General features: G+C 43.5%; 1 protein-coding gene across 5 annotated transcripts in view; it reads right to left on the minus strand.

Annotated features, from left to right (window-relative positions):
* TCF20 (transcription factor 20) overlaps positions 1-14,290 on the minus strand; it is a 131,768-nt gene that overhangs the window by 40,660 nt on the left and 76,818 nt on the right. For all 5 annotated transcript variants that reach the window (XM_071423035.1, XM_071423037.1, XM_071423036.1 and 2 more), the window contains one exon: positions 1,615-7,230. In XM_071423035.1, coding sequence (XP_071279136.1) covers positions 1,615-7,194 — 5,580 coding nt within the window. In that variant the 5' untranslated portion in view covers positions 7,195-7,230. Of the gene's footprint in view, positions 1-1,614; positions 7,231-14,290 lie in introns of those variants that run through there.

The following is a 14,290-nucleotide window of genomic DNA, read 5'->3' on the forward strand; positions in this document are numbered from 1 at the left end:
TTAGCACAGCTGGGCTTATGTCCTTTGCACAAACAGGGACACAAAAACGATCACTGGAGGATAACTGAAGCGGTTCAAGAACTTGTAAAAAAGGCATTTGCTATTGGGAAAACCAGAATCCTAAGTGAAAGACACACCCTACACACAGTAAAAAGGGAAAATCAGGCTGGAGAGATACAAATTCAAAATACTGGTGAACTACCAGACAAATGAAAGCAGGCCACACTGCGAGTAGAATCCAAACGGTGGTGGAGGACCTGAAAGAAACCTTGCAATTATCAGAGATAAGAAATTCAGCAGTTGCATCAGAACAAGCACACAGGCATGGCTCGATGAAAACCAAATGAAATTAACTGACTATGTTTAATGAGAGACTAGAAACAAGAATGCAAGCCAAATCAAGTTAGGGCAGAGAAGCATGTAATTACTGTCAAAGAACAGTTGAGTGAAAATTTAGAACAAGCCAGGAATCAAACTTGCAGAGAAAAAGCTCATGAGGAGGAAACAAGCACGCTGTATGTAACAATACAGAGGAAAGAAGATAAAAACTGGATCCCAACACTGTTTAGAAAAGAAAGAAACTGAAGGCAACAGGAAAAAGTAGTTCTATGCCTCTTCCATGGTCTGACCCAGGACAGAGAACAATACAAAAAAAGATAACCATAAAAAAAGCAATGCAGGATAGTGACAATGGCAAAGCAAGGCACATAACTGGTTTTAAAGCATCAGCTTCTGCCTCAGGAAATCAAGAACAGTGAACGTGTCCATCCACAATCAGGAAGTTATGAAAAAAGTTTTTCCTTTGTCCCTGCTTTAATTTTACCCATTACTTCTCACTCATTGTATACTCCCTCTCTGGAGAAAGTAAATTATCAGTGTCATTTGTGAATGCTGAACTCATCAATACTAACCCCACACATATTTCACTCAATGCTTACAGACCTTTGTGCAATTCTGCTCTATCCACCTTATTTTGTAAGGACTGCAAATTCTCCTACAGTTGTGTAGTATGTATTATAGTGCAGAGTAACTCACAGTGGAAGGAGCCCCTGCTGAAAGCAGAGCCAACTTCCAAGGCAGATCCACCTTGAGATGTAAAGATGCTTAGGGCTCCGCCCAGAACCAAATTTTGCATCTCCAAAACCAGGGCATTCCACAGCTTTTCTGTCATTTCCCCACCCTCAATCCAATGTCTGATTACCTTCACTGAAATTTTTTGCCAATTGAACTAGAACTTTCTTTGCTGCAATTTGTGTCTGCTACCACTTGTCCTTTCACTCTATGACTCCAAGAAGAGCCCTAGAGAACACTAAATATCTAACAGAATAGAAGAGGGAAGGGCAAAGAGACCACTGTAGTCACGAGAAAGCCTTTGGACATCCAGAACTTTTACTAGGTAATAAGCACCCAGCTTTTTGATGTCCAAAAAATCTTATCTGATCAGGTGTGGCAGAGATCTAAATGAGGCCATCAAAAGGACATCATTAGAGATTTTTTAAAGATTAAAATTGGCTGTTTAGGACATGAGAGAAAAACAAGGAAAAACAGTATTCCAAAGGGTATATATTTGCTAATGAAAGAAAATAATTGTGTATAGCAAGGTCAGGTACTCACCATCTCTCTTGCAATCTCCACAGCTTCCTGCAGCCCATAGAGCCTGCCACAGACCAGGTAGATCCCATTGGCCCAGAGAATACAACCCTCATGGACCCAAAATTCATTGCTGTCAAGAGGTAGTTCAGGAATTTGTAACTCCAGCTCAGTGCCACCTTCTGAAGTGGGCATAGACGGTTTTGAGTCCAAAGGAGTCTTTTCACCACCACTGCCACCATCAGTGGATGCTTTTTTACAAGAAGCTCCCCTTGAAAGTGACCGAGAGGCTCCGCTACAGTCCTCAGAGCGGTGCCGCCTCTTAAAGCGGGGATGAGCAGCCAGGCTTCTTTGTTCCTTCTGTTGTTGTTGTTCCTCCTCCTCTTCAGTATCTGTCTTGGAACCATTAGAAGCACTTTTGTGCCGTACCTTGACCTTGCTCTGCATTTCTGTGGCCCTCTTTGGAGGTGGATTCTTGGGCAAGGTAGCTGCGTAATCCTGGGGGTAGAAAGGACCAAAGAGGTCACCCATGTTACGATAGCTGGCCCATTTGCCACACAGGCAGCAAACCAGATGCCCCAAGACAGAAGACTCTGTTACTACAGGGCCTTGCAGCATGAAAGTTGAGGTGGGCAGCACTTTGCTCTCTGCATTGCTGGGAGGGGGTGTTGAAGACCTCTGTCCTTTCCGACCCCTCACCAATTTGTTCTGCTCCTCTTCCTCCGCGTTTATGATTGTGCACACAGCGCCTAATTCACACTTGTTTACCACGTGAATATAAGGGAAAAAGGACTTATTCTTGGAGTCGGTTTTATCTACAGACTGGGTAGCATATTTAAGCTTGATCTCTGGTTCTTGAGGCTCCACGATTGGAGCAGCCCGTCTAGGCTTCCGTTTCCGTGGCTGTGCTGCAGGTTTTCGTCTCTCCCTCCTTTGCCTCTTGGGCTTTGGCTCACCAGCACCCACCCCTTCTGCAGGCTGTGATGGCGCTGGCGGGGGAGGCGGGGGCGCAGGCAGCTGCTGCTGCTGCTTCTTCTGCTTGTTCACACTCCCAATTGGCCTCCCTTTTTTCTTTCCAGAGGGGAAATATCCCTTTGGAGGGAAACCATCTGGCTTGGGTGAAATGTTTGTCACATCTCCATCTTTTTCTTCAGATTTTGGGTTTGGTTCTGAAATGAACACACTGGAAGGGGAAATTGTTTTTGAGTCGGAAAAGGTCAGATTTCCAGCTCCACTTACAGATCCATCAGACCTTCCCTGACCACCTGACTTCTGAGAAGGCGGTGGTGCTGCACTGGATCCTGCTCCCTCTTTGCCAATACTGGCAGTTTCAGGGACCTCTTTTTTGTTTTTATCATCCTCACTGCTTTGCCACTCTTCTGAAGATCTTGGAACAGTTTTCTCACCACTTGTATCCTGGCTTGCTGGCCCCACTTGATCTGGTATCTCTCCTTTTCTCTTCTCAGCCTCTGGTCCATGTCCAGCCACATTTCCTCCTTCAGGCCCACTCTTGAGGGACAGGATGTCATCAAGAGTGACAGTATCTGGACCAGTTTCAGCACTGTTGGTAGAAACACTTCTCCTAATATTGGGAGATGTAATTTTCTGAACAATAGCTTCCAGTTTTAATCCACGCCCCTTTCTTGGGGGCAATATTTTGGTCTTTGCCGGGCTTGTGAGGGAAACAGCAGGACAATTCCTATTATCAGGACTTGGCAGGTCCTTGAAGGAATCTCCCTTTGCAACTGACTTGCCAGCATCTTGGCTTTGAGATGAATGGGCATAGGAGTTGTATGTTTTATCAGCTCCTTCTTTTGCTGAAGTCATCAGTCGCCCTTTATCATCACTGCCACTGTTCTTCATATCATGTGGCTGCCTTTTGGTAGGGATCGGAGAGATGAAGGAACGGACCCTCCTCCTCATAATTAACGGGTTTTGTGGAGACTGGTCCTCCTGGCCAGGGAGCCTAAGCATAGCATTACTAGGCTTGGGCAAATCTGCAGATTCCTCTCGTCGATGCCCATCGCTTTCTTGAGGGCAAAATCTTTTTTGGTTGGCTGCTCCTAGAGGGCCGCTGCTTTTGGCAGGAGAAGTTTGCCGAGAGAGGTCCCAACCAGATTCATGATGCTGCAACTTCTGGCTGCCATGTTTCAGTTCGGTGCATTTGCTCTGAGTGCTGTCACTCCCCATGACACAGCGCCCAGCTTCCTGGCTTCCAGTATCATGGTAAGAGCTACCTTGAAGGTACATCATTCCATCCTTGTCATTTTTTAAGGGACTCCTTACTCTTTCCAGAAACTGCTGTTGTCTTGGGCTCTTCCTTGCTCCTTCCTGCCTGTGCTGAGCTGCAGCAATCACACCCTGAGCAGCGCTGCTTGCCCAATCTTTGTATTCTTCTTGCTGTTGCTGGTATATCTGTCTCTTGTAATGATACTGGGAATTCAAACTCTGGTTGGGGTCACCAAAAGCATGAGGCCTAGCATTCGTGTGATATGCTGAAGCCAGAGATGGGCCTTCCGAATTCTGAGGGTAGACAGAATGCAAGGAACCCCTGCTAACTCTTTCAGATAGTGTCATGTGTGGGTTCATGTGATGCAGATCTGTCCCTGGGCCTCTGCTTCTGCCTGGTGACATTTTCAGCTTATCAGCAAGATCCTGATATTGAGAGGGTGATTTACCCCTTCCAGTTCTGCCAGGTCCTCGTCTCATCTGTGTCGATCTGTTGTCCTGCTGGGGCATGTAGTCTGGAGCAGCATCGGAGACTGCAGCTCCAGGGCTGGCATTGCCTCGGAAAGATTCATGTTTGATGCCAGCAGGATGACAATGGTCTCCTGTTTTTTTATTGTTGAGACTAGCTGAGCTCTTTGACTGTTCAAAATCTTCTTCCTTTATTTGCCCACTGTGAGCTTTCATCTTTGTTTCCATGGATACTAAACCACCAGGGAGTATTACTGACTGGCTCAAGCCAGGGGCAAGACGTTCACTCCTTCCGCTTCTGGCCTCAGGACCCATGTGCCCTATGGGGTGAGGGCCAGGATCTCTTACAAGTTGCCTTAATGGGGATATGTCACAGATCACTGATCTCCTCTCTGAGAGTGCTCCTGCCTCATGGGCAGCAGACTGAGACTCCACATCGAACTTTCTAGCAATAGGGTAATCAGCTAAATTTATCTGCTTCATGTCTGGAGCTGCACTGCTAGACTTCCTATCCCAGGGACCCCAGTGAGGGCCCTCTAGGAGGGACCCCATGCTTTTGTTTAAGAGGCCTCTATTGGTCAATTCATTGGTTTGACTAATTAAAACATTGGGTCTCATGGCTCCCTCCAAACTCCCAGCCATCCCAGAATGCTCCTGCGCGTTCCTAGAATACCTTCTGTCTGGATGATGGTGGTACCCCTGTAAAACCTCTTGGAGGAGACTAGGAAACTTCTCATTACGGCCTTTGCGCTCACTATGCCCTGGAAAATCCCCCTTTTCTTGACCAGATGGATACTGTGGAAAGCCACCCATACTTCTCTGTATACCAGGTGCTATATTATCCTTGTAGCTGTATCTTAAACTGCCAGGAGACTTGGAAGATTCTGTTCTTGCAGGAAAATTCGGCCCAACAACTGCATGACCAGGCTGGCTGTTCCCCTCCCCATTATGGTTAGTGTTATCACCACTTTTGCTCCCTTTACCTCCTCCTTGAGTCTCTTGCTGTGTCCCTGCATGCCCAGCTTCTTTTGCTCCACTAGTGCTAGCTGGTGCCTGAGGGGCTGTGGAAGCATCATCTTGGGCAGGTTTATCTTGTCCACCTGACTTTTCTACTCTTCCTGCCATGGCTTCCCGGGAGACAATCACCCCAACTGCCTTTTCATTCACTTTTGGGGCATTTTCCACAGCCACCACAGCTTCCTTCCCATCAGGGGAGGCCACATCCTCCCTAGATGTAGGACTGCTGCTGAGTTTTGATGGCTCATTCTGAGAACCTTGTGCTGGTGAGGAGTTGGGTCTCTCTAAATTACCCCCTTTGTAAGTGGTGTCTGAGCTGGTACTCTGGCCACTCAGCTGTCTCACCCTTTCCCCATGATCCTCTGAACTACTGGAACAGCCACCATCCAGGGACTCTGCCATAGGAGACTTGAGTTGCTCCTCTGCCTGGGAGGAGCCTTCTGAGTTGGTGCAACTGTCAGCCTTCTTGGAAGAGGATGATCTTTTGGAACTTTTTTTCTGAGGTGCCAAAGCATCTGAGAGCAACATGTGCTGGACTGTGTTGGGCAGATTGGCAACTTGAGAACTTAGAGCACTCAGGCTGCTCAGTCCTGGATCTGTGAGCCTTTTTTCCTGCAGTCCTTCCAGTCCAAACCCCTTGAATCCACTCGCATGAGCATTGGGGCTTGGCATCATAGATGGTGTAGGACTAAGCTGAGGCATCATCTGCAGGATTCGGTTTCGAGAACCCATGGACATGTTGCCTTGCCCACACTGGAGATTTTCTCCGCCTGGCATGAGTGGAGAAGGGGTAGAGCTGCAGCTTGGAGACTGAACCACAGATGCAGCAGGAGATGGATTAGAGATTGGACTGAAGTTTTGGTGGAACTGCATCGGTGACCTTACAGGAACTTCAGTCTGGCTGTACTGTCCCACTTGACTTTGAAGAGAGAGTTTGGTGGCAGCATTTGAATACTGCATTACGTGTTGAGGTGGGTGCTGTTGCTGCTGCCCCTGCTGCCCACTTTGGGGCAGCTTAGACTGCTCAAAGCTTTTCATCGGTTGAGTTTGAAAGCTGTAGTTTGACTGGGTGCCATAGGCCTGTGCATTGGAACCCACAGCATGGCCTTCGTACTGCGACCCAGAATTCACGTTGTAGCTTCCGTCATAATTCTGTCCTGACTGGCCAAAACGCTGTGGGGAAGGGAAAGAGGAGGAGGAGGATGACGAAGGTGGCTGATAGTGTTGGCTGAACTGACCCACTCGTAACTGGTAGCCTGAAGCAGAGGAAGGCAGGGTGGATGGACGCTGCATTGGCTGCAAGTGTGAGGTGCTAGAAGCAGACTGGCTGGAAGCCTGGGGTAAAGGCTGATGAGATTGATAGATCTGCTGTCTCAGCTGCTGCACCTGCTGCTGCTGGCTAGAAGCCTGCTGCTGATACTGGGCACTCCCTGGAGAAAAAGGACCAGTATAATCCTGTTGATAGTGGGATACACCCCCAAGGGTCGAGTGCTGTGTTTGGAACTGGCCCACATGTCCCTCACTCCCATACTGACTCCCAAAGCTACTCCCTTGAGGGGGCCCATAGCTCTGTACTGGTCCAGAAGGCCTGCGCTGAGGCGGCTGCTGCCCTCCTGATACCACTGGATCTTTGTTGGCAGCCATATAGTAAAACTCTCCTGCTTCTTTTCTGAAACCTTGGTAGCTCTGATGGCCAGAGCTCTCACCAGGCATTGCTGTAGAGGCTCCTGTTGCTCCACGACGTCCACTGCCAGCACCTCCTCCAAAGCTCTGGAACATCTGGGCCTGCTGGCGGGGGCTGAACTCTTCCAGTCGGGATGAAGTGTGCACTTCCTGCGGGTAGCTCTGCTGGTTTCCGTGATAACTACTTTGCTCCCGAAAGGACTGCATGCTGTTCAGCAGCAGAGCAGTAGCTCGAAAGCCCTCCTAAATATGGAGAGAAAAAGAGAGGGGAAAAAAAAAAAAGGTATGTTTCTCAGTCACACCAGTACCCCACTCAATTTCCCTGCTTCAACAGCAATTAAAATTTAGTATTTCTCTTCTACTTCCTAGTACATCAATGTTTAACTCTCTTGTCTTGCAATCTGCCAATCTTCTAGATAATGCGGGCCAATAGCCTACTACCAGCTGGAGTGCATTTCCAGCATTAATATTTCCCCATCATCATTTACTCACTGGCTGTGTTTTTGTGCCCCTGAAGAGAGAAACTTCCAACAACATTCGCAAAGCAAATGAGAGCAAGCCTCACCATCCAACTATTCCCTATGGCTAATACTGGGAGTAATCCAAGTATTTTGCTACCATGCTTAAAGAGGCGACAAGAACCCTGCAATGCTTTCAAACCACCCTTGGATTTACTACAGGAATGATATCCAAGGTCCATGTTTCACATGAGGAAGATCTCTATAAGCAAACACTCAAGATACAATTGACCAAAGCTCAAACCAAGACAACCCAATGAAAGGATCCATGTGAGTGTGTGAAAGAACTGGCACCAGCATACTCAATGCTCAGTTCCTGAGTAATTCCAATGACACCCCTAGGTGAAAACCAACACAAGACAACACACCGCATTTCCCCCCCCCAGCCATCTGCTTTGCTTTACAGGATGGAAAGTTGATACAAGTTCATTCTATTTAAGCAAAACAGTCTACAACTTAATTCCTCAGGACTTCTATATTACCTTGAATGAAACATAACTGAAAACACTTGTCAGTCAGAATATATATTTTGGAATACTGTGTATGAGCATCTACACTTACATAAGCAACTCATAAGTAAACAAACACCAGGAAGGCTCTCCTCTGTATTTCAACATGTTATTCAGTATGTGGAATTATGACTCACCCTCAAGGACTGGACCACAACTGCAGAATTGTCTGGGGACCCTGGCTAGTCCCTCTATAAAAGCCTGACACATTACTAGATGCATTAAGAAACGTATGGAAATGAACAAGTATGTGCATGTACACTGCCTTTAAACACCAAAGCCAAACAAACAAAGAAAAAAACCAAAACCAATCAAACAAAACAACACCCCCGAACTAACAGATGACATAAGCACTTCATGTCTGAAACACCTTGTGGTTTTCTCTTCCTGAAAAAAAATATGGATAAAGCCACCTGGACAGACTCCTTCCTTTAAAAGAATGTTAAGACAATGCTCACACTTTTCCAGGAAACAGAACCCCAACTCCTCAGATTGGAGACTTCCTGGGAAAATTGCCTGCATTATGTTTTCATATTTAGCCATGTTTTGTTTGCCACGTTCAGCTGAACTCATTTAGAATTAATTTCTAGCTTTGCACTTAAGTTTTGTTCAAGTAGATTACCAAACTCACAAAAAAACCCCAAAACAGGCACACAAATGAGATGCAGGCAAGATTTGGCATCCAGCTCTTTTCCCATCTGCCTACCAAGGTTATTTTTTTATCTAACATGTATGTTATCTACAGAAGACTCTATCCCTGGAGTCTTTCATCTTCTGCTATCTGTGTGTGTAGGCTAAAGAACACACAGGCACAAAAGCACCCCACAGCACTGCATGTCTCTGCAGCCCCTTTCCTCTAACTCAAAGGCCTCTTTGCGTCACAGCCTTGGTTCATGCAGATTGATGCACATAACAATATTACTAGAATCAAAAGGGAACTGTCAAATTGTTAATACCTCAAATTCTGTCTCTCTTCTTCTAGGGAGTCAAGTTTACTGCTGTTTTAATCTTATATTTTAAGTGTCATAAGAGAGATCTGCTGTTCTGCTGAACTTCCACTTTTTTAGCATTTTAAAGACTACATATATCACATGAATAACACTTCTATGAATGCCACAGTGTGCCAATCTGTCCAGTTCAGGCTTATTATAGATAAGCTCCTCCTTTTTCTGAATGTTTTCGATGTTTTATTAGTTTGAAGCTCCAGCACTATCGGGGTAGGACTAAAATTGGGATAATTAAGGCAAGCTTCTTTCTTTTTTTGTGTGACTTGCTGTTAAGGCAAAAAAATGAGGGGGAAAAGAAACATACATAGAAGTTATCAAGCTAAAGGTAAGAGAACATCTACTGCAACTGGCAGATGTTAAAAGCAGCTTCTCTAGATAAGCAGCGTGGGGCTTTGCAATCAGCAACATTCACGTGCCATGGAGGCTGCGTGCACACCCTGACTACCACGTGCTTGGCATCCATCGTCTTTTCATGAAAGCAACATTGCCATCCTCTCACAGGCTCAGTCTCCCACAGAATCTCACACTCAGTTTTTAAACATGGCTTTAGCAAAGCTTACTCTGCATAGTCTGGACAAGATCTCAGGAAGCCTCTTCTGCATTACATCATACAAAAACTTTAATCGCTGAATGATGTTCGTTCTCTGTAACTCTACCCACAGGCTTGAAAACTGCTACGTTTTCAAGCTAATGTATGTTAACAATGCTGGCAAACAGTCTTAAGACCTGTTCACTATTAAAAAAAGAGTAATTCTAATTATATAATGAATAGAAACAGCACAAGATGCTGGAAAATGCCATTAAGAACAGAGATACAGTAAAGGTCAACCAAGGCACAAATTCTTATCCTCCATAATCTCATGCAATCATGTAACATTTATTTAGTCCAGAAGTTATATATGCTAACTCAAAACAGGGAGAACATATTTTTATCCTTCAATTTTTTTTTTTTTTTTCAATCTTGGAATTTACCCTGACAAACAAATAAGAAGTTTTCACCAGGACAATACTTGCTTTGAGTATCTCACAAGGAGCCTAACTTGAGTAACATATCCAGCAGAATAGCTGCCAAAAAAAAGGCATTTCATTAATAACAGGACTAAAAAAAGATAGAACGTGATCCAACCCATTACATCACTGATAACTTAAGACATATAGCACATTTCCTGTCATTAATGTGCTATAAATACAGAACTATTAGAATTACTACTGCAATAGCCTTTCTTAATGGTAACAGCCCTGTAAAGTGCTTATATGTAAGTGCTACACTCTGAGCAAAACCACTGAGAATAATCCCCTGGACAAGTCTTGTTAATAAAATACATTCAGACAGATAAGGCCTTCAAAGTCTACCCTCACCCACATGTAAAAAAAGTATCTGTTTTATTATTTTTTTACTGGAAGCCTTTAAAGAAAACATTTTCAGCTGGTACATACTCCTCCTCATGCATGATCTCAAGAGGACAATGCAGCACCTGCCAACTAGAGACTACAACACAATCATATAAAACTCCATAATGCCAGTACACATCCATAGTGCCATCCCCAGCAGAAGGGACCAAGTCCTGCCTCCAAACAAGTGTTTTGTTAACAGCACAAATTACACACATTTACAGTACTTTCCAACACACACAAGATGCAACGCCTTCGTTTATTCAAAGGGAAGGTAAGAGTCTGGCACAGTTTTCACTACTCCAGTGTCACACCTACACTCTTGCTACACGTGCATGCAGCTCCCTCAGTAAAGCTGCATGACTTTAAAGTATTTATAGCCTGTAGCTGTAGAGCCATCTAAGCACATCCATCTAGACACTGCAGACTACACTCACTAAGCTAAGCAGTTTCACTTTGCCCCAACACATTCATTTCTCCCCCAGTAGCCCACTAATCAAAATTTGCCTTCAACCTGGCAGGAAACAAAGGAAACATTACAAGCTTGTGAGGCTGATAAAAAACAGCCTCACTTACAGAATCACTGCACAGAAGTCATGAATAGGAAGAAGCAATAGGTCCTCTTACCCAAATCTCAGATTTATTTGTGAAACGTGTGAAGTTATTTCAAGCACTGTATCAATTGACCTTCTTCATGTGAACTTATTTTTAAGCATAATGCAGATTTTCTCTCCTGTTTAATCATTTGAAACAGCCTCCTAGAAATTTGTTAATATAGGAGTTCCTCAAAATATGAAGCTACTGCATCGTGACCTCGCTGTATGCAAGATTATCCAATGTTAGTCAACAGCATCTAAGCATCTTTCAATGGTTCCTGCATGTGCATCAGAGTGCCCCTGACCAGTGCTGATTAAGAGAACTCCTGAGTTCTCCCACATCAAGATTACTCTGTGAGATGATCTTCTGCAATGTACCATGCTAGGCTTTCCTTCACAGCCACATAAATCTTTACAACTCTTTCTGCCCTGAATATCAGAGACTGGACAAATAACAGGACAGCTGCCCAATCTCCCCATGTAACACTGATGCCAACATAGTAATGCATCACTACAGACAGCTCATAACAAGCGAACTAAAAACCAAAATACTGTGTGGACACGCCTAATTCTTGACTATAAGCCTATAAAGGAGCAAATGAAACCACCACCAGCTCATTCAGTAGGACATAAGTGAGGTCTTTCCGCTTCGTTAAATTTTCTTTAGACTTGGGTTGACTACCGCGATCCATCTGTGCAGAGAAGTCTCAGGCAGCAGTCAAATGCAATATATCTTTAGTGCTCTGTCAAAAGCCTCTCACTTCCTAGCGTGCTTATCAGGGAAGAAAATGCATTTACAGGCAGGTGATGAACAGTAAGACAGTATTTTCCACAGGCCAAAATGTACACTAAGAAGTTGGGAGGGTTACAGAGTGTCCACAGTCCTGATTAAAATAGACTCACTTGCTAAATGCTGTGCAAGTGACAGAGATGTACTTGTACAGAGAAGTTTGCAGCCATTTCTTGCCACAACTCATACAAAATGCAAAAATCACTATTTTCGTCCCTCCTCATTCTATCTTCTTAAACTAGCACAGAACACACATAACCAAAACAATCTCAAAAGCCAGAACCTGAGTATGAGTAATTCAGGAGTATATTTTGTAAGAAATAATGCCCGTGTTCCAAATTCAGCCAGAAACAGAGGAAAAAAGGATTTCCATGTACTGAGTACACTTCTATTGTCAAGGCCAAGTTGCTAACCCTCATTTCTGCAGGTACAGAGTTATTACCTGCACACCTGATCAATGGCTGGGAATAGACTGACCTCGTTTCAGTTTTGGAGGAACACTGCTGCTTTTAAGAAAAGGCAAATCAGCCACCTATGCCATGAGAAGATGAATTTAAAGATCAAACCTGACACTACATTTAACAAAGTAACAGATATAACTTATTTCTTCTACATTTGATGCCTTTTTAAAAGAAAAAGGAGAATAATTAAAACTTGTTTTCAACATTATGGGTGCTATAGAAGTAAACCAAGACAGTCAGCCCTTCAAAGAGTCACCAGTTTGTCCAAGCAGTAACATTCACTGCTCACTTCTTTCAGAAAGTCATGTTTCTGATATTATTCACCACCACACTTCGAGAAAAAACTACAGTCAGATCTGGCTCTCACCAAGCCATCATCATATATTCTGTCAAACAAACCTTACTACACCACTCAAATCTGAAACAGGATACAGTCACTTACCACAGAGAGCGCCAGACCCTATGGAAGTAGCTAAACTGAAGTATCTTGTCAAGTAGATAAAAATTAAATTAAACCGAGAATACTGCATTAATAGAAACCAGATTTTATCATTCTAAAAAATCACAGCATGTCTTAGAAACCATATGTAGTGGTTACACATGCTTAAGTACCTATTAATAACACATATTAGCAACATGTATTGCAAATCAGTGGTAATACTGGTCTTGACAAAAAAAAAACCAAAACACAAAAAAACAGAAAAAAAATCCCAACAACCAAAAAAAATACACAAAATAGCAAAACTTAGTTTTTGTCCTTCCTAGTGAAAACTTATCAAAAAATTCCTCAAATGAGCTACATCTTGGCCAAGTGGATTGTAACTAGCTTCCATCATCTCACAGACACACTATGCCTTCTTTACCAAAATGTCTGTACAGCTTTTCAGAAAGTCATTATGTATTGAGCTTAAATCCAAACAATTAAGGAAATGGTTCTCACAGAATGGGTGAGGAACAGATGAGCGTGGCAGAAGGAGCACAGTGAGCTCTGTCAGTTGAGAGAGGGGAATGCTCTGGAGATTATTGTGCTAGATAAAATCTACATTCACATCTTTTTCCATGTATTTCCTTAAGTGACCACACAAAAAGCCCAACCACAGTAAGCCTGAGTCAGTGTACCTTCCTACCTCACAGGGGAGATGTGAGCAGACATATTCAGAGCATTCAACCGCTATAATAAAAGGCATAATGTAAACAAACTACAACAAAAAATAATCAAATTTCACATGTGGCTATTACTTGGCTGCTGCTTTCTTCCCTCACATCCAAAATATTTTTGTAAAAAAAACGTTTCTGTAGCACCAAGAAATACACAGACTTTTTTGCATCTGCAAGTTTTCCTTACTCATCAAGTCAAAAAACCGAAAATACCATCTCCAGTTTAGCTTTGCACTTTTAGTGAAGTGTACTGTTAACTTCATATTCCTAAACATGAAGAAAGAAGAAATTTGACAAGAACTTCTGTTGTAAGCCAGTATTTAAGTTGTAGTACTATGAAAAAATGTATTGCTAGAAATATAACAAATGATCAAAGTTCAGCAGAATTTTGGCTGATGGTATGTATCTGATTTTATTATTATGCCATTGGTTCTCAGTCTCAATCAACAGCACAGATGCACTTAAATAGCTTTCAAAAATCTATCAACCTCTTGTTGAAAGTTATCCATCCAAATTTTTAACAGACACTGCTATTTTAATAAGAATCTATGCAAATCAGTCAGATTCCATTTTATGTCAAAGATTAAAACAACAATTTTGGATCCACATATAGGGTCAGTCTTCTCTAGCCCAGCTGAAGGGGTCTGGCCTTCTCTATGATGTTAACACAGCCATTCACAAGCAAGTCAAATCAGGGAACTGATCCGGTCAAGAAAATTCTGTGAGGGAGAAAAGCCATTTCTGACCTGACAGATCCCTTCACTGTATCATTACACAAACATCTGCACCAGCAAAACAGACACAGCAGGAACTGTTTTAAGTGGCATGGCCACTGAAGGGCACTTGAAATCAGGAGCTCATTTAAAAGTATT

This window comes from Agelaius tricolor, unplaced genomic scaffold (assembly GCF_023055355.1).
Source record: "Agelaius tricolor isolate 1412-34295 unplaced genomic scaffold, bAgeTri1.0.p SCAF_3, whole genome shotgun sequence".
In the NCBI taxonomy this organism is placed as follows: Eukaryota; Metazoa; Chordata; class Aves; order Passeriformes; family Icteridae; genus Agelaius; species Agelaius tricolor.